The 26,010-nt window shown below is 44.3% G+C and overlaps 1 protein-coding gene across 2 annotated transcripts in view; it reads left to right on the forward strand.

The window, feature by feature from the left end:
* The window catches only part of LOC119659422 (diuretic hormone 44), a 221,642-nt gene extending 208,368 nt beyond the window's left edge, over positions 1 to 13,274 (forward strand). For both annotated transcript variants that reach the window (XM_038067499.1, XM_038067498.1), the window contains exon 4: positions 12,086 to 13,274. In XM_038067499.1, coding sequence (XP_037923427.1) covers positions 12,086 to 12,289 — 204 coding nt within the window. In that variant the 3' untranslated portion in view covers positions 12,290 to 13,274. The remainder of the gene's footprint in view (positions 1 to 12,085) is intronic.
* Positions 13,275 to 26,010: the final 12,736 nt, after the last annotated feature.

Genomic DNA, 26,010 nt, shown 5'->3' on the forward strand with positions numbered 1-26,010 from the left:
ACATGGTAAACCCTATCCCAACATATGGAGAAACCCCTTCCTTACGCTCAAAACAGCATCAAGCATGAATGGCATGCTCTTGCGCGGGTGGAATTCTTCAGTTTCGTCCTCCCGTCATAGTACAGTTAAAGGTTTTCGAATAGAACACATGTGGTACACAAAAAATGTCTCTTATAAAATCTTCGCAAATTTAAACGAACATTCACTTCCTTTTTCTTTTCCATAGTCTGTCTTAAATCTTAAATTAGAAATAAATATATAATGCCAGGCAACGTGGGTACTCAACGATTTGATAGCACTCCACATCCATCGCACAACTTGAGCAAATAGGAGCACATCTAATCCCCCAATACGCAGAGTCTTTATTCTTCAATTTTTCCATTTTCTCAAGGAATCACGGAATCAAATTCATATGACGTGGCCATTGAAGCCACTAATCTCCCTGAAATGCTCCAAATGAAATCAAAAAGATTTGATCCTTTTGTGGAGATATCGTAATGGCCTCGGAACCAATAAAATGTTCGCATCTTACCTTTCGCTCCGCTTATAGGATAAGCTGATAGGAAGGGAATTATAAGGACCTTTTACTCAATGTCAACAGAGTCATCTCGATGATTGTTGCTATTTTGGTGCCCATTCGCCGTTCATAAGGCAAAAATTCAATTGTCCTTTGACTTCGAGATTCAACTGATGTTTATTGTTATGGGCATTTTGGTAATCTAATAACTGGGAGAAGCTAAGCTGGATTGTAAGTGTATAAAATGACCATGAATCGTGTACGTGTGCTGAGTTTTTATCTCATCTTCTGATGTGGGCGATTTGAAGCTGTTGGATACGCACTTAAGGACAAATCCGTATTTGATCATAAAATACGAGCATTTACATACTACATGGAGTCAAGTTGGATTAGGTTCAAATTGGGACATTTCAACCAGAGGCGAATATGTTGTTTAACAATTGCAAAAGCTCGAAGGAGTAGCTTTCTCTCTTAGGTCAATAAGGCTGAAGTTCGGAAGCAGGAGGTAGCCATAAAAAGCAAGGTCAATTTGCGGGATGTAATGTACGTGAAGTGCAGTTAGGCACTAAGGATTTGAACTAAAGCACGTAGAAGGTTATCATCAGAATCAACAGCACTCCAACAAATTGTTGCAGATCATGTGAGGATAAGCTTAATCAAATTTAGGCTTATGGAGCAAATATCTTCAATGAGATACTGGAGATGTCCCCAGTTCGCCTACTTCAAAACAAGATACACTAATGGCGAAAATAGAACGAAATGGTACAGAAAATATGTATGATGTGTAAAAAGCAAGCTAAAATAGATGACTGACATGAAATAGGTAACGGATAATCTACTATACTATGCTCTTCCTAGTTTAACAATATTAAAAACGAGGCGATGATAAATTATTTGGTGCTGGACTTAGTGATCGCAGCCCTAAAATAATTACTGTCGATTTCCATACATTAGACGAAGGGGAAGCGGTTCAACACAAGGCGGTAGATCTTATTAAAAACCTTTGCGGAGCTAGGTGGGTCCAGCAAATTGTAACTAGACATAATGCTAGAAATCTATCTTCATCAGCATTTAATCCGGGAGAATTCATCATCATCACCACCAACCGCGCAATAACCGGTATCCGGTCTAGGCCTGTCTTAATAACGAACTCCAGACATCCCGGTTTTGCGCCAAGGTCCACCAATTCGATATTCCTAAAAGCTGTCTGTCGTCCTGACCTACACCATCGCTTCATCTCAGGCAGGGTCTGCCTCGTCTTCTTTTTCTACCATAGATATTGCCCTTACTTTCCGGGCTGGATCATCCTCATCTATACGGATTAATTGACCCGCCCATCGTAACCTATTGAGCCGGATTTTAACTACAACTTGACGGTCATAGTATTACTCATAGATTTCGTCGTTACGTAGGCTACAGAATCGTCCATCCTCATGTAGGGGGCCAAAAATTCTTCGGAGGATTCTTCCCTCGAACGCGGCCAAGAGTTCGGAATGTTTGTTGCTAAGAACCCAAGTTTCCGAAGAATACATGAGGACTGGCAAGACCATAGTCTTGTACAGTCAGAGCTTTGAACCTATGGTGAGATGTTTCGAGCGGAACAGTTTTTGTAAGCTGAAATAGGCTCTGTTGGCTGACAACAACCGTGCGCGGATGTCATCATCGTAGCTGTTATAAGAGAAATGGTCAACGGTCTCAAAGTTGTATTCTCCTATCCTTATTTTTCTTCGTGTTTGACCAGCGCGGTTTGATGTTGTTGGTTGATTCGTCATCGGTGCTGACGTTGCCACCATATATTTTGTCTTGCCCTCATTGATGTGCAGTCCAAGATCTCGCCCCAGTTGCCGCCTGCTCGATCTGGATGAAGGCAGTTTGTACGTCCCGGGTGGTTCTTCCCATGATGTCGATATTCTCAGCATAGGCCAGTAATTGGGTGGACTTAAAGAGGATCGTACCTCTTGCATTTACCTCAGCATCACGGATCACTTTCTCGAGGGCCAGGTTAAAGAGGACGCATGATAGCGCATCCCCTTGTCGTAGACCGTTGTTGATGTCGAATGGTCTTGAGAGTGATCCTGCTGCTTTCATCTGGCCTCGCACATTGGTCAGGGTCAGTCTTGTCAGTCTTATTATCGGGGAGAATCGACAAAGAGATTCTGCAACAAGCTAGCAGCTGGACCGAGTTTTGCTGTAGCAGGGAGGCGGTTGCTCTCAACGTTTGTAAAAGAGGTCTGTGTATGTACTTAAGACAACAAGACTCCAAGTTTAGATTGAATTCTCAACAGAGTTTGCGAACTCTCTGTTAAGGGCAGGCCCAAAGAGACTATACACAGGAGATTCCACTTCCAGCACATTCTTTGAAATTTTACGGAGACCGAATAGTTTTGCACACGTTCAACCGCAACATGGGTTTGCGCGAGCAAATTTTAAAGCATAAAGGCTGGTGTTAGTACCGTGTATGTGATACAGTGCATTCACGTGGTTGCGAGTTACTACGAATACGTGGCATCGTAACAACAACATTGCACAGCTGTTTATAGCTTCGCACATTCCAGCGGGAACCAAGGGCAGAGCTTCCTTAAGGATTAATTTCGGATTGATGGCAATCTTAATGGAAGCAGTAAGCGAATGATGCTTGAAAATTCCTCTATAGGAAGCTTAGTGGAAGCAAAGAGGCGCAAAATTCTCAGCATGGATCCATGTTTGCTCTTCTGAAAGTGAGAAGGAAAAGTAGAAGCATTGAAGATCAGCCTTTCGGATACATCTGTTTTTTGCTGGATAAGATAAGAAAACCATCTAGGCCAACACCACATACCATTTACCTACCTCGTCTGTACTCTAAGGCTGCCTAATGGGATTCCGTGCTACTTTGCCACTGAAGTTGCTGCCTCTGTGTGTGTGGATTTGACTCAGGTTGAAAGAGAGCCAGAGGAGTTCACTTAGAAAGAAGGGGTACATTTAAGACCATTCACCTTCACATCATGAGGCGGAATCTATCACTAGGTAACTGCGCGTTATGAGAGACACCAGTGTGATTTCCACGGGTGCTTAACTTGTGACTCGGAAAAGGCTAGCTCACTCTGAGCAAGGATGACACTTAATATTCAGAAACCGGTTACAGTTACAGGTCACCCCTAACTGGAATGTTATAATACTACCCATCTTGCTCTATGCGATTATGAGTTTGGCATTTTATTGTTTCAAGAGCAAAATAGAGGACATTTAGGGGAACATCAAATTAGACTATCGAAAAAGTCGTTAAGCTTTGCGAAAGCACTGAGAAGGAAATCACCGTCAGACACCATTCCTCATCGAACGCAAGAAGCATTTTCTTTTGGTTGAATGCGTTTCGCGGTTACTTTAAATGCACCTACAGCCGAAGGACGAGAGTACCTAATTTTCCATTGAATGATTCTTATGGAGGAGAGTATGATGTTGAAGAACGTCTGGATGATCTTACACTTCACTCGAGAGGACCCTGAAAACAAAGAAAAATGTACCGAGGAAAATAAGACACATTTTTGTTGCAGGGGAGGGGGGGGGGAGTACTTTTACGCACACAGTGCTCAACTTCTATTCTATAGGTAGGTCAAACTACTAGCTAAAACATTCCCGGGTATTTCTCAGATACTAGCATCAAACGGATAGTACATTACATCAGGCTATGGCGAGTCACAGTTTCCCTGCTCTTTTTCCTATCCATTTCCATCTTTTTCTCCTCAAGTTTAAATGCCCGTTTCCGCTTCGGAACATGGCCTTAATTAGGAAGTCCAAAAAACTTGGGCTTTACGGCAAAACAAATGTTGGCGATGGAGCTACAACCTTCTACAATAGAAAAAAGTGTGCCAAGCGTCGTCAACTACTTCCTCTCAGTAAATACAATCGAGTGCCCGTAATTTCCCGCCACCCCCATGAAGGCGCCAGGCCCTGATGGCATCCCGGCGGAAGTTTACAAACTGGTGTTCCGCCAACGGCCAGAATTGCTGCTCGAAGCGTTCAACGCGTGCTTGAAGGAGGGCATTTTTCCTTCCCGCTGGAAAGTGGCCAGACTCGCGTTGATCCGTAAGGGTAAAGGAGATCCGGAGCTCCCGTCTGCATACCGACCGCTGTGTATGCTTGACACGGCCGGAAAAGTGCTCGAGAAGCTCATCAGGGGTAGACTCGCTGAAGCGATCCGTGCTGCCGGGGACTTATCCGCAAGGCAGTTCGGGTTTAGAACAGGGAAATCTACAGTGGATGCTGTTATGGAGGTCGTAGATGCGTTTAATCGAGCCGGGGCGCACAGCCGCCGATCTCGACGGATAGTGCTCCTCATAGCGCTTGACGTCAGAAATGCCTTCAATTCCGTAAGATGGACAGATATGCTGGGCACACTAGAGAACTCCTTTCACGCGCCAAGCTATCTCTTGCGGATATTGAGGGATTATCTGAAAGACCGCTCCCTGTTCTATGAGACGCTAGAGGGCCAGAGGAGGATGGAAATCACGTCGGGAGTAGCGCAGGGATCCATCCTAGGGCCGGACCTCTGGAACGCTTCCTACGATAGTCTGCTGAGACTCGATATGCCTGAAGAGTCGCGCCTGGTCGGTTATGCAGACGATGTTGCGGCACTTGTTGCCGGACGCACTGTTGAACAGGCGCAAAGCAGACTTGGCATATTGATGCGACGGGTAAGCGGATGGATGACTGCTCACGGTTTCAACCTTGCGCTGGAGAAAGCCGAAGTAGTCATCCTGACCAGAAGGAGAATCCCGACCTTGCGTCCCATATCGATCGGCGAGTTGACTATAGAGTCAAAACCAGCGGTTAAATACCTTGGTTTAATGCTCGACTCGAAGATGAGCTTCTTCGAGCAAATCAAAGCAGCCGCGGACAGGGCTGCAGCAGGAGTCGCGGCCTTGAGTCGGCTAATGGCGAATGTGGGCGGCCCTATATCAACTAGGAGACGTCTCCTCATGGGAGCAACGCAGTCCGTCCTTCTCTATGGTGCGGAGGTATGGGCTGATGCCCTTGACAAAGAGGTGCATCGTAAACGCCTAGCTCAAGTGCAGAGGCGGGGAGCTTTGCGAGTGGCGTCTGCTTATCGCACTGTCTCCGAACCGGCTGTGATGGTGATTGCGGGAGTGATCCCCGTTGCTCTCTTTGCCAAGGAGCGCAAAGCTATCTATCGCCGTAAGGGCGAAAACTTAAGAGAAGTGGTTGCCCGTGAAGAACGTCAACGCACCCTTAACGAGTGGCAAGTTTCTTGGCAAAATGAGCCAAGGAGCAAGTGGACTGCGCGGCTCATCGACAAATTAGACCCGTGGTTGAACAGAAAGCACGGTGAGATTGATTACTTCCTTACCCAACTTCTAAGTGGGCATGGAGGTTTTCAGTCTTACCTGCACAGGGTTGGGAAGGCGCGATCTCTTGATTGTGTGTTCTGCAATAGAGTGCCGGATGACGCTGAACACACCTTTTTCTCTTGCGAGAGGTGGGATGGCCTCCGCCAGCAGCTTTATGCAGACACAGGGGAGCTCTCTCCAGACAAGATTGTCAGAGAGATGCTGAAGAGCGCTGGCAGCTGGAATCGTATTGTGCATTATGTTCGGGCACTTCTTACTACGAAGAAGATTGAACTCGACCGGCAGAGGGATCGGACGGTAAGGGGTTCCCTGAACTAACAACTCCCTTCCTCCCCTCCCTTCCCGTTGGTGAAAGGAATTCCCTGACTTGAAGGCTCCCAAAGCCGGGAGAGCGGGAGGGCTAGCCCGAAGTAATGTGTCAAACGGTTCCAGGCTAGTTCTCTGATGACAGGGAGGTGTTTAGTTGGTAGTCCGCCAGCGTGCTGTTGCGGGAGTCCAACACTCTGTGCGTAAACGCATTCACCTACCCTACTCCAAAAAAAAAAAAAAAAAAAAAAAAACCCCATATACTTGGCGATGGTGGTCAAACACCAGTCTGTAAAGGACTCATCTGGAGTGTCTCTTGCCAGGAAGCCTCATCAAAAGTTATCTGGTTCAATGGAAAAATGTATAACAACCCTCTGAGAACATACGCTCCAGGAGAATTTACGGTTGACCTCCTTGTCTGAGCTTTATGATGGTTGTGGTTGCGTCCATAGCAGGGGCTCAAGCGTTGAGTTTCGCTGTACAACACGGCTGTCATACCATTCGTTGCAGTAGGTGAGGTAGATGGGCCTGTCGTCCGCTGGTATGAATACTGAGTCTGCATTCAGTACAAATCAATACCGCTGTGTGACGGCGGGTTCTTCTTAGGCATCCTAGGTCAGCAAAAAGACGGAAGAAGACCGTGGGATTATGCCTACACAGGTGGTACTCATCATGCTTCCGCCTGGTAAGTTGTGCGTTCCATCTAACCTTCCATTCGCTCTCCTGGCATTGCTTTCAGACGTTGAGAGTTCGAGCCCACTCCTCACGAGTCAATGCTTTCTTATCCTTCACACGTTTTCTGAGGAATATACATATCGTATACTGACACCCTGCCGCACTACTTACTAAGACCGGGAATTGTACAAACGAACGAACTTAGAGGAGCTGATTAGCAAACTACCATTACCACATAGGGGAGGGCCTCCGAATTATCTATTTGCCGACTAATCGTAAGCATTCTAAGTGAAACCTTGTTTGCGATGCTTCGAATCTGCATCTTCGACTCGATCATTATGACCAGATATTTCACGGTGGCGTGCCATATCATTCATATGTGTTATACGTGTTATACAATTCAGAATTGTGGTGAAGCTCTCTTTCCACCCCCTCGGCTAACCATCATCAAGAATGAGAAGTTTTCCGTTAACATTCCACCCAGGACAATCTAAAGGCTTATGACCACCTCCAAGCTTTTCCGTGATGCAGTATACGGTGGGGAAATCGTTGATATTTCCCGCAGGTGCTGCTTCTCCCAGGAGTGCATTGCTGCATTTCGTTTTGACACGGTGCAACCATTCGGGACCTTTCTGCTAGATTTTGGATTGTTTCTTTGAAATGTGCCCGAAAGCTTGATCCATGCTAGAGGCTAACTAGAGTTTGTCTGTTTACGCGGCAAGAAAGTTTTCCCACTCTTGGATGACAGCCGAGTTGCGAAGACCCTTTATCCCCTTGCCAGCAGAAAAAGTGATCCATATTTTGCAATCTACTTACGATTTGATGAGGCAGATAGTGCAAACAAAGAGATAGAAGCCGTATGTCGAAATATAAAGCACCGGTGAGAGATACGGTCAATTTTAGAGTGCGGCTCATGGTTTGGATTCGTAGTTCGAAAGTGACTTTTTTATCTATATCCTTTGGGATTATACTCAGCGCCTTGGTGGGGAGAGAGAGAGACTTTCACATCAGATCGCTCGAATAGGGCATAAGGTTCTCAGTGCACACAAATTTTGGCGATAGTCCCGTCCTAATGACGGGACTTAAATTCACAAAATCTTGGTGGTACTACCACATTCCGACGACTGAATGATACTATGGCCCGTAAGAAATTAAAATAAGGTAACTCTTAAATAAGCAGATTAGCGAAAAAGGTACTGGCCACGAAATGAACAGGCTACAGGTAGAAACTAATCAGTGATACTAACAGAAACCCATGAGCTCTCGGGCTCGAGCTAACGTTGTTGATGAGAGGGAGAATACTAACTACTCGTTCTTTATTGTAAAGGAATTAGAAGATATGATCTTGTTCAGACGAGGAAGACCCTGCCTGAGATGGTGCGATGCTTTTAGGGATATCGAATTGGTGGATCTCGCCGCAAAACCGGGATGTCTGGGGTTCCTTATTAAGGCAGGTCTAGACCGAATACCGGTTGTTGCCCCGTTGATGATGATGATGATCTTGTTAATGAAGGATAAAAAGGTATCGAGGTCAAATGGTATTCAAATATAGACCTGATTTCCCTCTCGGTTAAAAGTTACGACCTCGAGGTGCCGTCAGTGTACCGTACTTTCAGTATGTTGGACATAACGATGAAACTGCTTGAGATACTTTTCAAGCCAAGACCGGCCAGCATAATAAGTGCTGCGAGAGATTAATCACTAAAGTAATATGGCTTTAGAATACAATATAATTTAGAATGCAATTGAGGAAATGGTCAAACCAGTGAAGCGCCACTGTTGACGACTAGTGCTCTTTGTGGCGTTGATTGTAAAAAATTCTTTCAATTTTGCAAGGTGTTGCGACATGCTTAAGACGCTGGAAAATTGTTTCCATATTCCAGGCTACCTTTCCTATCTGCTCTACGAGACCTCGGAAGAATAGCGTAGAATTAGGGCCAAATCGGGGGCGGCTCAGGGATCTATTCTTGATTCGGATCTTTAAAACGCTTCATACGATAGTTTGCTACAACTTGATATCCCTAATGAATCCCATTTAGTCGGATGAGCATGTAATATTGTGACATTTGTCGTGGCACGCACGGTCGAACAAGCTTAGTCCACACTGAGAATAATAATGCTCCACTAACAGATGAATGACTGAGCATAGATTCTCTCTAGCTAAGGAGAAAACCGAAGGGATCGTCCTGACCAAGGAGTGAGTTCCCACAGTTCTCCTTCTTCAGAGTGGTGAAAGCATAACCTTGTCAAAGCTGGCCGTAAAACATGATACTTCGTTATCATAATAGACAGGAAGATCAGCTTCTCCGAGCAGGTTCGGAACCCCGCATATAAGGCTGCAACTAGAATGTTTGCGACTTGCCAGATGATGGCTAACGTTCCAGGTCTCTTATCCAGTAGACGTCGTTTTCTGATGGGGGTGATTGAATCCGTCCCTCTTTACGGGTCTAAAGAATGGGCTGGCGCCCTCAGTAAAAACATGTACCGCAAACGCCTAGCGTAAGTGCGACGATGAGGTTTAGTCGAAAGCATGGTAAAGTTGACTATAACTTTATATAGCTGCTCTGCGAAGACGGGTACAAGGCTGCCTGCACAAAATTGGAAATCACAGTCACCCGATTTCATTTACTGCAACGATGTTGTACAGGATGAGTGCCCCAACTTTTTCTTTTTTGCAGTAAGTGCAAGCACCATCGCCTGCCGGTGGAAGGGTGCCACGTGTCTTCAAACAAAAACGGATGCTATACTGTAAAGCGGGAACACTTGGAGCAGAATGGCCCGTTACACTCCAGGGGCATCCTTAATGCGAAAAAGAGGGAGATGAATAGGAGACACGACAGATTAAGTGAGGTTCCCCAGATCATGGGGCCATTCCTATCCTGAATAGACCTGGCTTGTCAAACGGTTTAATGTCTTAGGTCTAATAGGGGAGGATTGGTTTGGCTGGCAGTTAGCCTGGGACAGGAGTCCGGCACTTTGTATGTAAATGCATTTCACCTCCCTACCCAACAAAAACAAAATGTCTGTCATCTTATCCCCGAGGAAGGTGTTGTGAGAACCCACCTTTGTTTTCAGATCTCTTATCACGGTCACATTGTACTTTCAGGAACTGTGTGCAACTGGTCGTTAGCTTTGTTCTCCTTTATATCAAAAATTTCTGTCGATGCGTTGCATTATAATGGGTTGGGGAAAAAGAAATGTCGTATTTTGTCAATAGATGCTTAGTCAATAGATGATTAGTCTCAAGTTATAGCGTGTCAAATGTGGAGTACATCAAGCAGGAAATTCGTCATATTTTACGTTTTTACTACCTGAGAGATAAAAATGCAACGAAAGCGGCCGAAAAAATTTGTGAAGTTTTTTGTACCCGATACTGTTGGTTCGATCGATTTCGTTCTGGTGTAGTGTATGTCGAGGATACACCCCGTACTGGTAGCCCAATAAATCATCCAAGTAGACCGGCATGTGAGCATTCGCTCGATAGACCAGGAACTGGGTATAGACCATAAAACCGTTTGGTACCATTTGCAGAAGATTGGATTCCAAAAAGAGCTGAATGTTTGGGTGCCACACGAGTTGACGCAAAAAAATCTCTTGGACCGAATCAACGCCTGCGATGCACTGCTGAAACGGAACGAATTCGATCCATTTTTGAAATGAAGGGTGACTGGTTATGAAAAGTGGATCACGTAAGACAATCTCAAGTGAAAAAGATTGTGGTCGAAGCGCGGCGAGCCGGCCCAATCCATCGCCAAGCCCAGATTGACGGCCAGGAAGGTTTTGCTGTGTGTTTGGTGGGATTGGAAGGGAGTCATCCACTATGAGCTGCTCAACTATGGCCAGACCCTCAATTCGGTCCTCTTTTGTGAGCAACTCGACCGTTTGAAGCAGGCGATTGACCAGAAGCAGCCAGAATTGGTCAATAGGAATGGTGTTGTGTTCCACCAGGACAACGCTTGGCCTCATACATCTTTGATGACCCGCCAGAAGCTACGGGGGCTCGGATGGGATATCCTATCGCACCCACCGTATAGTCCGACCTGACACCAAGTGATTACCGTCTCTTCCTGTACATGCAAAACGCTTTCGGTGCTATTAAGTAGGCCTCAAAAGAGGCTTGCGAAAACTGGCTGTCTGAGTTTTTTACAAATAAGAAAGCCTTCGAAATGGCAACAAAATTGCGAACAAAACGGCGCATATTTGACTTAAATCGGATAATTCTAAGTATGTTAAATAAAGCGTCAAATTTCGATCACAAATACATTTCTTTTTTCCTAACCCAATACAATTGTAATGCTTCCGAACCTGAATCAAAATTTCACAGTCAAGGACCTGATAGAAACCAGCTCCCAGACGAGGAGAGTGCTGTTTGTGGCAACGGTCAACAGCAGCCCAACGTCGGTATCCGACCTACTACGAATAGGCTTTCTAGAGTACAAGCGAAGTATTCTTGTGACTTTCCCACCTCAACTTGCTTTGACCCACTCTGCGTCGCCTATATTCCCGTAATTCACGCTGAAGTTGGGTTGCCAGCCCACAAATGCTTATTTTAGTCGCATTTACATCGAACTTCATTATATTCTTAGACCCCCGATTAATGTGCGCATATATGTATGTATACAGTACAATTCAATTTATTCTTATGAAAGAATTGCAAAAGCCCTCAAAACCCTCCCTGCTTGTTGAAAAGTAAAAAATAGGAAGATCCAACTTTACCTGATAATGGAAAATTTGCTACATACTAAACTGAACAAATCTGAGATTGCTACGGTCTTGTAAATCTTTTGCTGGTAAACAATCCATAAATTCTATACGCTCGGGTTCCTTTCAACAAATCGTTCCAATACTACTCCTCCGCTCTTCATGTGGTATTTTCATCGCCAATAAAGCACTCTATACCCATAATTTCCTCTTAATAACCTATCCGCTCTGTAAAAGCTCTGCATTGAAATAGTAATGAAGCTTCAGGTGCACTGCGTGCTATGCACTATTGTAATGAAATGGCCTCCACCCACAAGTTCAACCCAGCTCCATATGCATCCATAAAAGTATCGTATCCCTCGCTTCATTTCGTTCTATTAGGAAGGTTGGAAGTTCAAAGTGAATAATGGCAAAAATGCGAGGCAATATCCCTTTGTCCGTATCTTTAATGAAAGTATTGATTATGTTGTAGTCCTTTAACAGGAATTGATTATTCCCTTCCGGTTCGATGTGAGTAACGTATATTTTGCATTTGTTACAGGTGGAGAAGAACAGGGAGTATCTCAACGCCGTGGGCAAGCGAAGTGTTCCCGAGTTTCTAGAACTCTTGCGGCAGGAACCGATCGACAACAACTACAACATTCGACGCATCAGGACCAACGATCCACGGAATTACAACGGCAACGACAACTATCAGATGCGATATCACTACAGCTTGCATAAAAACGGAGACACAAGCAAATAATTGCCATGGCACAATGTAAATGTATAAATTTACCAATGGAAATAAATATTCACTTTCAGTTGCAACAATATCCCGAAATATTTTCCCCTCGTCGCTGTCCCGTTGATTTCTACTGTTCGAGTTCACTGCGGCGGTGGTTTGAAGAAGCAAACAAGTTTACGTTGAGCCCAGTTTTCCCCCTACTCTTCCCGGGGTACCTTGGGGTCCTTCCCCATTGCTCCAAACTAAATGTGTCAAATCGTAATAATGGGTGTCCCTTTAGCCCTCATAATCTACCCCTCACAGAGCATGTTTGCTGCATTGTTTCCTTCTTCAAACGACTGACCAGCGCCCCAAAGTGAACTCCCCCCAGCCGCAATCTGCAGGTAGTACCCAGAGAACACGCGACTCCACCTTTTGCCCAAACGCATAATTACGCATTCCTGCGAACCGAGACAATGTAAAATTACTCAAAATTAAAACAATAAATTCTGAAATGAAAACTCCAAGAAGCTTACATACTTAAACTATTAAAAGTTATCTTACACACATACCAATACCCATTGTAAATGTAAATGTTAGACTCCATGAAACAATTAATTATTGAATAAAACCAATTTGAAGAAAATCAGTATTTATGATTTCATTTCGTTGCGAACTTCGCCTGCCTAAATATTTGTAAATGGAGAGATGAGAGCGATGGCGGCGGACTGGCTGTGTCCTTCCGCGAGTCCACTGACACTGAAACACAGATTTAGTTCGTAAGGAGCCACCCGAGGCGGCAGAATGCAGAGAAAATGTTTGGAAAATGTATCAATTTGTAACGAATTTGTTTGCGTAGTTTCCCTCTTTGTTCCGTAACTGTTTCCAGTGCTAATTGAATCATTATAAATATAATCCTAACATAAAAGTATAAAATAAATAAATGTTGTTAAATCATGTACATAAGAAATTAATTTATTAAGCAATATCATAAAAATATATATTAGTAAAATACAATCTATATTTGAAGAGAGTTCATTATTATGGCAACCAAAGCGGGTTCTTTTTTCAACGTTTCGTTTTTAGTTTTAGTTTTGAGACTAGTGGAGTAACCTTTGTACCGGGTAAGGACATCCTAATGCTCGCATACCAGAAAACCTAGCGCTTTTGAACGAATCTACTCTTCAATTAACGCGAGGCCATTAGTGTTTCGAGACCGTTTCTAAAGATAACTCTCATGAACAACAAGGGCAGAGCAATACCCTTCAATTCAAAAAAGGTCGGAAAATAATTCTTCTTTTTTGGGTAAGGCAGGTGAATGCGTTTATCCTGCAGTACGCCGTCGAATTACCAACAAAACACCGCTCTCCAACTAGCCTGGAACCCTTTTTTGTATTATTTCAGGCTAGTCCTCCCAACCAACGGCAAGAGAGAAGAGGAGGCGAACTGCTATTTCAAGGAACCCCGTGTCATCCAGCCCCGGTAGAACCCGAAATTAATGTGCGATAAGGCCCCATCTGTCAGCGCTTCCTCTGAAGAGAGCTCGACCGTGTCTGCATAAAATTGTTAACGAATCCTGTCCCACCTTCCACAAGAAAGAAAGGTGTGATCGTCGTTGTCCACAACCCTATGTGCAGGTAGGACCGAAAACCTCCATGTCTGCTTAGAAACCCGGTAAGAAAAACATTGTCAATTTCACTATGTTTTCTATTCCGCCATGGACTCTTCCCCTCGGATACCACCTTGTCGTGATGGGGGAGCTTGTGATACTTTTCTACTACGCTAAGAGTGTCCAAAAACACATGAAGATGGAAACAAACCATTGTAACTCTCCAAGTGGTAAGAAATCAGAGACTTCGAATCCACCCGCGAGTCTGAGAATTCAGGTCGTAGCCAAGGCACGGATTTTAGAAGCCTCACCTAATTCATGTCCCCCCACGGAGGAATCTGTGGAAGACAGGCTCTCCACTTCAGTAGAAAACCTACACCCGGTGTTCACAGCTTGGTCAGTCAAAAAGGATAGTACAGCAACCCCCTTAATGAGAGAAACTGGTAACACTGTTACCGAACTCTTCTAAAATATGGGGGAGGAAGGCTCGATAGAAGGAAACTTCAGAAGCAAAGAAGAATATTACAACCTTCTCCTCCACCTGCACCCAGAAAAACGGAAGAAAGGGATGCTGGTAATGAGGACGCAACTGGCCTAACGCCGGTATCTTCTTTTTCTTCAGCCTTTGTCCCGTTCACAAGCGGGGTCGGCTCGTCGTGATCGGCTTCACCATATGGCTCTATCGAATGCCTGATCTGGGTGCAATCTCGAGGCTTTCAAATCCCCATTAGCGTATCAAACCACCATTGTTTAGGTCTGCCTTTTGGTCGTTTACCATCGACTTCGATGTTCAGACCAATCTTGGCAAGTGAATTCTCGTTGGTACGGATTGCGTGACCATACCATCGAAGGCGCCTCTCTCGCAACTTTTCCACGATCGATGCAACCCCATAACGATCGCGGATATCCTCATTTCGGATGTGATCAAAACGTGTGACGCCACTAGTCCAACGTAGCATCTTCGTCTTCATTACCGTAAGACGCCGTTCATTGTCTTTTATAGTCGGCCAACACTCAGAACCATAGAGAGCGACTGGACGGACGACATTGCGGTAAATTTTAGATTTGAAACGTTCGTTGATTCGTCGATCACAAAGAACACCAGTTGTGGAGCGCCACTTCATTAAGGTTGCGTTAATGCGTGAAGCAATTTCATAACGCAGTTCTCCATTGGCTGATAGCGTTGACCCGAGATATTTAAATCGCTTAGTTCTGGGCAGATCACTGCCGCTGACATAAAACATACCAGATGAGTTCGTGTGGTACACGGTCAAACGGTTTCTCTAGATCCAGAAAGGCAAAGTAAAGAGGGCTATGCTTCTCACGGTGTTTCTCCATGAGTAACCGCGGCTTGATTCACGGTTATTTCAACGGTTTCGCGAATACGGTTGTCAAGAATGCGTTCAAAAATCTTCATGGTATGGGAAAGTAACCGGATCGGACGATAATTTGAACATTCTGCTGGACTATTTTTTTTACTACATTGGAACATTGCTGGATTACCTTTCTTTTCCCATATTAGAACAGTGGTACTTTCTTGCCAGCCAGATGGTATTCTTCCTTCCTGACTAACCCGATTAAAGAATTCACTGAGCCACAGTGTTCGGTCCCAGCTCTTTGCCGGTATGTGAAATTAGATCCATGCAGCCCGGACTTCGTGAACCTGGGAGGGCATCTAGCCGACGACAACGGAAGGCTTTGCAAAAGAAAGCGAAGTTTCTTAGGAATGAGTACATGGACGTTGCTACACCATCAAGTGTGGCGATATCGACAGAAATCGGACGCAAGAAAGCGGAACTTTCGGTGGAAGGTGAAGACAAGCTGGTAACCCCGATGAGATTCACACTGATCGCAGCAGACTTTTCAGTTAACGGCGGTTTTCATATTAGACATATACATATAGTCAAATCAACCTGAAGCATGCCAAAGCTTCTTCTTATCTACTGGCGGCAAAGCTGGCAAAGTTGCAGGACTGTTCTTATATATTTCTGGTTCAAGAGCCATGTTCGTTTTAACAGAATCTATGGTATTGGATCAGGCAAGGGAGCTAGAATCTTCTTCGATGAAAGGTCCTCAAGAGCGAGGGCCTGCGTTCTGATGTCAAAATTGTTAGAAGCAACAATGCTGAGAAAATTCTGTTCCCAGGACCTTGTTGCGGTCAATTTACAATACCAGATTAATGGTAAAAGGAGAAACGCCATAGTCGCCTCTGCCTATTTACCCCATGATTCTTTGTGTCCTCCGTCGGCGCAAGAACTAAGGAATGTGGTAATGTATGCAGAATCAAGTGGGCTTGAACTTTTAATAGGTTGTGATGCGAACGCTCAGCATATTTGTTGGGGCAGTAGCAAATGCAATCCTAGAGGAGAGAAGCTGTTTGATTTTATCACTTCAGCTGGCCTGATGCCCGCGAACGTAGGATGCGTCCCTACGTTCGTGGGGCCAAGAAGAAGTGAAGTAACTGACCTAATAATCTGTACTTCAAAGTTGCTGGAGTTGATTAGAAACTGGCGAGTACTATATGAAGTCTCACTCTCAGATGACCGTTACTTAGAATTTAGTTTAACTATTACAGACCAACAACCTGTAATACAAAGACGGAATCCTATGAAAACGGGTTGGACAAAGTTCAATGAGACTCAGGAAATCAACCAGACGACTTATAAATCGTGCTTGCAAGAGCAATAAATATGAAGACTGGCTAAACTTCCGGAACTCACAGCGTGAATATAAGAGGCTCGTAAAACGTTCGAATCGAGACTCTTTTAGAGCATACTGTGAGAAACTGGAAAGTGAAAGGGAGACCTCCAGGTTGTGTAGAGTCCTTAATAAGGATGAGTCAGCTAAGTTGGACTCTCTTAGAAAGCCGGGTGGTAGCGTCGAGTCTACAGAGACTCCCTTGAAAGTACACCACCCGGGAGAACAGATCTAAGAAGTGGGAAGAAGAGAATTGGCGGTTTCTGCAAACCCTTCAACACGAAGGTGTTGCAAAGGGAATTGGGACACTGCGAGATCGGTTGTTACCAATGAACACTTCAAAGCACCTGGTGTGGATGGCATCTACCTAGCCATGCTAAAGGAGGGTGTATAGCACTTAGACCAACTTCTAAGAAATATTTTTCGAGGATGTCTTGCTCTGGCCTACGTGCCTTCCTCTTGGCAGAATATGAAGGTAGTCTTCATACCAAAACCTGGGAAAGATCCAAAGAACTTCAGGCAAATCAGCCTAACATCATTTTCGCTGAAATGTCTGGAGAGACTGGCTGAGCGTCACATTCGCAAGAAGGCGATGGTCGCATCCAACGTGGAAAGTCCTGTGGGTCTGCTTTTCATTCTTTGGTTTCAAAGATAGAGAATGCAACCCTGAACGGTGAGTACGCGATGGGGGTGTTCGTGGACATTGAGGGAGCTTTCGACTGTGCGCCCTTCCAAAAGCTCTGTGATGCCGCCAGAGAACATGGTGTTGACGAAACTCTAATAAAGTGAATCTTCGCTATGCTAACACAGAGATTGTTGTGTGCTGAAGTGGGTGTCGGTCGCTATTTAACAACGGAAGCGACGAAAGGTTGTCCTCAAGGATGTGTGCTATCGCCACTTCTGTGGAGTATGCTGATCAACTCACTACTATGCGAACTGCAAAATCTGCCAATACCCGTTCAAGCATATGCGGATGAGGTGGCTGCACTGGCTGTTGGTCGAGATCTCGGAGTGGTGTTTAGAAATATACAACGCGTCGTTGATTTGATTGACACTTGGTGTCTCAGGCATGGCCTTTCAGTAAATACAAATAAAAGCACAATGGTATTATTTACAAAAAGGAGGAAACTGAATGGTCTTTGCCTTCCACAGATGAGGGGTACAACCCTTCAACTCTCCGAAGAAGTGAAATATCTGGGAGTTATTCTAAACAGGAAGCTTCTTTGGAACAAACATGTAAAGTTAAAGATGAAACCCACAGCTTATGGGCTGTGTAGGTAGACTTTTGCGTCGACATGGGGACTTAGGTCTCAGGTAGTAATATGGATATATGTTGCTCTCATTAGGCCGATGTTCGCTTATGTATCCGTAGTGTGGTGAGTTAAGGTGAAACAGAAGAGTTTTCGCTGTAAACTAGCCACACTGCAAAGAACTGTGTGTCTGGGTATCACCGGAACACCACATCCGGCGCAGATCTGAATGCATTACTCAATTTGCAGCCCCTGGATATATTTATTCAAAGCACTGCAATGAGAGCAGCTCATAGACTAATTCCATTAGATCTATGGAGAAACAACGGACGTGGGGGACACAGAGCATTGCAAGAGTTACTGGGAGGACTGAATCCAGTTCTTACATGCCTTCCGATTCTCGTGTCCCCATATATCAGTTTGGTAGAAGCTGAGATGTGGATGATTGACGAGCGGTTTAAGGGCAGGCGCATCGGAATCTGTAGCGATAGTCAAGCTGCATTGAGGGCGTTGAGTAATACTTTGATCACTTTAAAAATTGTTCAGGAATGTAGAAACCGATTGAATTCTGTTTCTCGATTCAATACGGTGGATTTACTCTGGGTACCTGGTCATTGTGGTGTAGAGGGAAATGAAATCCCGGATGCCTTAGCAAAAGAGGCTTCAACTTTCCCCACGCCCGGACCGGAACTAGTAATTGGGGTGTCGGTATCATTGGCTCAATGGCTATCAAAAACTGGGAAAAAGCTTCCCATAATGGGAGATAGCGAAGCCTTAATGCTGCTAGACAGACCAAATTCTTCCTGTCAGAACCAAACAAACATACTGCAAATTTTATCCTGTCGAAAAGCAGGAGGACTTGCAGAAATATGGTGGGCATTCTGACTGACCATAATTCACTAGCTGGGCATATGTTCAGAATAGGAATTATCCAAGATCATACGTGTCCATCATGTAATGAGGAAGCGGAATCCACTCTCGATCCAGGCTCACCTTGAAGCCAGTCGTAAATCCAATACAATTATTGGTGTTGACGGCATTATCAACCCGCCGATCGACATGCGGCGCAGGTTCGAAATTCCATTTTTAGTCAAGATGACCACTTCAGTGTCTTGCTAGCGCAAGGCTAAAGCCATGAGGAGCTACCCATTCGAATACCCATTGCATCAATATTCCAACTCAACTTACGCCTCTCCGGTAGCAAGTGTCGCAATAACATCTGCATAGCCGGCCCAGCGCGATTTTTCTGACATGTCGAATATTAGCCGACTATCGTCAGAAACATTTCAGTGGTCTAGCTCTAGGATGAATCCCTGTGCTACCCTCGACATGATCTCCTCTAACCCCCTTCTGTCTCATGAAACGGGGAGTCTTTTCTTAGATAATTCCCCAATATCCGCGAGTTATATCCCGGTATGCGGAATGAATTTTCTAGTGTGCCTAACATGCCTTTCTTTCTTATGGAATTAAAGGCATTTCTGACATCAAACGTTACGAGGAGCACTACTTGTCGAGATCTACGGATGCGTACCTCTGTTTGATGAAGCCTCGCCACTTTCTAGCGGGAAGGAAGAATGCCATCTTTCAAGGTAGAGTAGACTAATTTATATACCTTTGTCGGGATACCATCGGGTCCTGACGCCTTCGTGTTTTTATAGAGAAGACTGCCGATTTCAATAATTTTATAGTGAAAAGTGGGCAATTCGCGTCGCTCTCCACGCCGTTGTCATATAGCCGTACGAGATGTGGAGGGGATACAAATAATACCATCCATCTGTGCGGCATTAAGTGAGCAGTGCTTCCGCAGAGCCCCGATTTTTCAGGTAACTATCATATAATAGTTTATAAGTGGATAACCACCATTCACCTCATCGACTAGGTCCTGCCAGCAGTTAGCTTTGCAATTGTTTATCGCGCTGCGGAGTCTCCGGTACCCACCCACCAAAGTGCTCTCCAGGGGAGCTCTACCGGTGTTCACCTTTGTAAAATTTTACTCAAAGAAAAAGTGCTGGGATGGTGTCCAGAACTCGCCACCCGTCAACCAGTGACCTCTGCGTCGGTAATGCTTCCTTCGCAGCCTGGGTGCCGCAACGGGGGTGTATATCCGGTGTTTAAAATTACGAGATCTGTTCTCGCTGCCATTTGGAGAATCCCCTTTTCCTTTGGAGTCTGGCATGATTTATTCAAGTGCCCTGCCATTAAAGACACGCCCCCCCCCTCAGTGCCTAAAATAGTGCCCTCCAAAGTATTAAGCCTGTGTCGAAAGGTCGGACTTTCGACCCGACCTCCCCTCATTCGGTGCCAGATAAACGCTCAGAAACGTTATCGCTAAACCCCGAATCCGAATATGGATTGCGTACCAAAATTCGTATCTCACATACTACCGGAAGAAATTCAGATTTTCTTGATTCGTAAAAGTGATAGCTACCGAGTCATTGGTTATATCGTGGGTTCTAGGCTAGAAACTGGAGCAATTTGCCTTTATATCATCTCATAGAACGTATCTTTTTTTGTTATCTTCGGACCTAATTCAATGGGGACTCAACCAACTTTCGTTTTCCGTGTGGAAGACACTTTTGCGACATTGTCTTCAGGCTTGATTCTATAGTGGATCTCATTGAGGACCTCTGCAAAGGTCTTGCTTTCCGTCGGCTTGATGTCTACTTGTAGAAATACATGCGGAAATTCCTCCACCTCCTTCAGCCCATTTTCCACGCTTTTGTTGGGTTTTTCTGAAGGAAGGTTGCTTCACAACTGCCGCACATTTCCTGATAAGTATTTGTTTTTCAGCTTTCGCAAGGACAATCGACTGCGCTCCCACTCAGCTTTCATCGAAAGCCATTTGACCAGTTTCAGCGTTTCTTTTCTGCCTCTTTCTAGAATAACAGCGCTGCAGTGTACTGGAGTGACCGTCTCCACACTGAATGCCGCATTACCGTGTAAGAATTCCTCTTTATGAGGCCATGCGCATTCCGGTGTTTTGTCGGATATTTCAATCCTCGTTGCCATCTTCACTGCACGCTGCGACGTATTTGCGTGCTGCGCAGAAATGTAGCCAACTCTTTCCCCTTCCTTACTTATCTCCTTATGATTCTTTTCCATGGAAACAGCGCAATGACTGAGGAAGTAGAGTACCAATCTCTCAATCTCGTCTACCGGGGTTCGAATTTCAGTCGTAATGGATATTTGTGGTCGTTTTTTCACTTGTCTCGTTACTGTGAGTTTTTTTTGAATATCATCAAGTGTGACAGTGAGGCTGAAGCACAGTCCCATTGCAAAAGACAGCAGAGAGGCAGACCAATAGCACAGATATAACCTGTTAGAGCCGCTAGATCCTGAGTAAAGTGTGGCCTGTGGAAAAAATGTCGGTACGTAGAAAAAAAACCAAAGTTTAATAATTAAGAAAGTGACTCAAGCGGCCAATCCTAGTCATTGGTTCTGATGGTCAGTACAAATCTACCATCGTGAATGTCGAGTTTACCATCGTGCATCAAAGATAAGACATTATTCGCATGTTAGATGAACAGAACCCACATTAATCTCAGACACTGGAAGGTAAAGTTCATGAATTCCAGGAAGGACAAATCCACAAACCTGGAAGATATCAGATTGGTATTCGAACTGGATCGAAAGAGTATGAAGGTACTGAAACATAATGATGGTCTTCGACTCATACAAAATTGAGCAAATAGCTTCAGTGCGTTTCTCCACAATGCAGTTACTCGGAGAAGAAAGCGCATACTATGGCAGAATCAATGTCCAAGGCCTCGTAATGACGAAGAAACTATAGGGCATATTCTCTGCGTTAACACCTTCCCCTACACCTTTAACGGAACAAGCGGAAGATAGGGAAGAAGGAACAGGCTGATTTTTAGAAACCAGATCTGCACTAAACTGGATTGAAAACAGTATAATACTTTTCGCGAACAGACAGGACCCTTTTGTGGATGAGGACATAGAGGCTGTTGCACCACGAAATGCGGCTATTCTCAGAAATCAATTGAGGGGGAGCGTGTGATGGAAACTCGGATATACTCCGACCATGGCATACGCTTCTCAATGGTTTCTAACACTGCGCTTAGGTAAAGAAAAACATAAGGGTTGGTCAAATCAACCTCCAGCCTTGTGATGTCGAAACTATTAGAAGCAACAATGCTGAGACAATCCTGTTTACGCGACCAGGCTAATGGCGAAAAGAGAAACGTGATAGCTGCATCTGTGTACTTACGTTAAGATTCTTTGTGTCTTCTGTAGAAGAAGGTGGTCTTGAACTTTTAAAGTTGTCTTGAAGTGTGATACGAACAATCAACATATTTATTGGAGGGAGAGGAAAGAAGCTGGAGCGATACTCGAGACCCGCTCCACATCCCTGACAGTACCGAACAATGGGCGTGATCAGCGTGCGTACCTATCGGGCGTGGCAACAACCGAAAAAGTGTTCAAGTGGCCATGAGGTCGGTAAAGGAGCGGGACTCTTCCCAGTCCAACTTAACGTCCCTCGAGGAAATGTTCTTCGATTAACATCCAAATCATTTTGAGATTGTGGCCTACAAGAAGTGAAGTAATTGATTTGACAATCTGAACTGTAGTCAAGGCAAATGCCGTGAAATGCTTTCCTGGTGAAATCGATAACTAAGGAAATCAACCAGACGACTTCGGAATCGTGCGTCAAAAATGAAGAAGTTAAACTACAGGAACTCCTGAGGTAAACATAGACCACAATAATAATCATTAGTGCAATAGTTGGACTTGGGTCTTAAAGCGTGTTTAGTACCCTGATTTGACTTAGGTACTCCCTCACAGCTGAGTCAATTGGTATCCGACATCTAGTCACGATATAAACTTTTCAATGACTGGTGAAATTTGGACCGTGATTTTCCGATAGGACAGTCCAGCGCTCTAATTGCTATACCATTCGGATACCCGCGAATATAAAAGGCTCGTAAAAATTTCGAAGCGAGACTCCTGGGAGCAACTACAAGCCGAAAGAGAGATTTCAAAGTCGTGGAGAGTGCTTAAAGGGATGAGTTGGCCGAGTTAGGCTTTCTTAGAAAACTGGATGATATTTTGATAAACTCTAGAGCTGACTCAGTACAAACTCTCTTGGAAGTACACCATCCAGGAGAGCAGGTGATAGAAGTGGCAGGAAGGGAATTAGCGATTTCTGACGAAACGAAATTATTGCAAGAGGAACTGAAAAACTGCGAGAGGTTACTAGTGAAAAAGCAAGAGCTGCTATACAACCTTTTGAGCATTTCCAAGCACCTGGCATGGATCGTGTCTCTGCAGTGATGTTAAAAGAGAATATTAATCACTTAAGGTGACTTGTAGGATTTTTTTTGCATGTCGTTCTCTGGACTGGGTATTAGACAGAAAATTAAGGTAGTGTTAACTCCAAAATCCAGGAAAGATGAATATTCAAACCCAAAGAAATTCAGACAAGTCAGTTTAACATTCCCGCTGCAATATATATAGAGGTGCTTCTTCAGAGTCATATTTGCGAGAAAGCATTAAGGTCACAAATGAAAGTCAAATAGCTTCCACCGTTTAAGGTGTTGTGAGTATGTGCCCTTCATTCCTCATACCAAGACCGAGGACGCAACTTTAAAAAGAGAACACGCAATCAGGGTGCTCCTAGACATTTAAAAGGATTTTCACTTTGTGGCAAGGATTTTCACTTTGTGGCTTTCCAAAAACTTTATAATACTGCCAAAGAACATGGTACCGGTGATACCTTAATTAAGTTATTCTATACTATCCTAACGCGGACACTCTGTGCTGAGGTATTAATGATAATAATAATATAATAATCGTTGGCGCAACAACCCATGTTGGATCAGGGCCTTGAAGTGTGTTAGAGCACTTCATTCAAGACCGTAACGGTACACCAGGAGGCAATGTGGTCAGCATTGCGCTCGCCCGAGATTATTACCCTGATTTGACTCAGGTACTCATTCACAGCTGAGTCGACTGGTATCCGACGTCAAATCACGATACAAATTCCACTGCCACCAGTGAGATTTGAACCGCGACCTTCCGTACGACAGCCTTGCGCTCTAACCACTCAGCTATCCGGACACTAAAGTTTGAGGTATTAATCGTTACCTAAAATAGAAGCATCGAAACGTTGTGTGTGCTACTGCCACTTTCATGGAGTAATTTGTTCGACTCACAGCTATATGAATTACAAAACCTGGCAATACACGCCATCGTTATGCCGATGAGTATCTGTCTAAGTTGTTAGTCGAGACATCGGAACGGTGTGTAGATATATACAATATGCCGTTGATTTGATTGACAGTTGGTGCCTCAGGCATGGACTTTCAGTTAATCCTAATAAAACCACGTTGGTATTAGTTACAAAAAGAAGGAAACAGATCGGCCTTAGCTTTCCAGAGATGAAGAGAATAACCCTTCAACGCTCTTATGGGCTATGCAACGGACCTTTTCCTGGACTTGGAGAAGCAAGCCTCTTGTTGTAAGGCGGAAGCAAGTTGCTATCATTAGGCCGATGCCCGCTCCGGAGTGTGGTAGATTAAAGTGACACAAAAAAGCATTGAATGAGATATTGGATACCCATACATCTATTTGGTATAAAGTTATCCATAACGTAGAGAGAACTTGGATCAACGGAAAACTGCGGGGTGGGATATACTGATGTTTCTACACCGATGGCTCAAAAATAGAAGAGAGTAGTTGAGCAGGATTCACCCTTTAGGATAAAAACGAGAAGTGGGCCTTTCCCTGTGACAATATACAGCGGTTTTCAGGCTGAAGTATTCGGACCGATAGCTAAATCTGCACTGTGGATATTGGGCAGTCTTTGGTCACATCAAAAACCAACTAGGAATGTAGAAACCGTTCGAACTCTATGTCTATATTCAATCGGGCACGGTCCTGTGGCGTAGAGGGAAATGCTCTCTTACCCGGATCGGAATCAACCGGGAACACGCTCTTTATAAGGGAAAGTGACAGAGCCTAAGTGATCATGGAGACATCTCATCAAAAAATGGAGAAACTACCTGAAGCAATGTGTGCATTCTGTCTGACCATAATTCACTACGTGGAGATACATATGTTGAAGATAGGAATTGCTGCAATAAGGAAGCGGGATCCACAAAATATTTCCTATGTGAGTACCGTAGCTATGGACGTATCAGACTTGTGTTGCAGGAGGTAGCATCACATTTATTAACGGAAATCCTGCGATACAGAAATGAATCTGTGACATTTTTCTAGAAGAGGCGTCGAGTGCAATAAACCACTACGGTCTGAGGACTCAGAGGCTATGGCAGTCTTCTATCTCATACGTAAACACCACATAGTGCTGCGTTCCCCATCCCCTCCTTTTGAAAATTTCAATAGCAATCCGGGAGGAATTAAACTGATAGTAGTATGAACAAATATAAAATAAAATTATAGCTTGGCTATAAGCCTAAAATTAATGCCCACTTGGAAGGGCACGGACACGAAAGATTTGCTACCGCCCATTGGGAATGACACGTCATGACAGGAGATTACCTGGAATATTTGCAAGATATCTACTCATATATTGAAAACACCATTATTAACTTATGTCTGGCTTAGGTAAATGGCTCTGTTGGCATTAGACAACCTACATATATACAAATGTCTGTATCTATCTCAGCCATTAGGCAAACAAAATTCTGGGTTTGTGTCAGACAGATGTTTCCATTAAATAAATGTCTATTTGAGTCAGCTAATATCAAAACTAAGACCTACCTCGGAAGAAACTAATTATGTCCTTTCAACTGATACCTCACATGCCTATAGTTGGAGAAAAAAAATTTTAGACCTCCTTTTTCGAACTTTCACAAAAAGTTAAAAGGTCTACAGAAGAAAATTCAGTCGTCGCTGGAAGAAATGACGGATATAAAACTGAATAGAAATTGTGTAGCCTGTGAATGTGAACACTGGGACTCTATAATCTCGAATCCAAGATATTTTATGGTAAAGGTAGGGGTATGGCAGCAGGCAAACTGCTTCGGCAAGTTTAACGCTTAAAGTGGTGAAAAGAGCTACCACTGTCAAGAAAGTCAAGATTGTGAACGCAGCTTTCTCTAAAATGATGCTTTAGGTGTATAGAATTTAGACACATAGCAAGAAACTGTACTAGTGCACATGACAGATCCAAGCTGGGCCACAAATGCAGAAGAAAAGCTCACATTGCTAACAGTTGTTTG

The sequence above is a fragment of the Hermetia illucens genome, chromosome 6 (genome assembly GCF_905115235.1).
Source record: "Hermetia illucens chromosome 6, iHerIll2.2.curated.20191125, whole genome shotgun sequence".
Taxonomy (NCBI): Eukaryota; Metazoa; Arthropoda; class Insecta; order Diptera; family Stratiomyidae; genus Hermetia; species Hermetia illucens.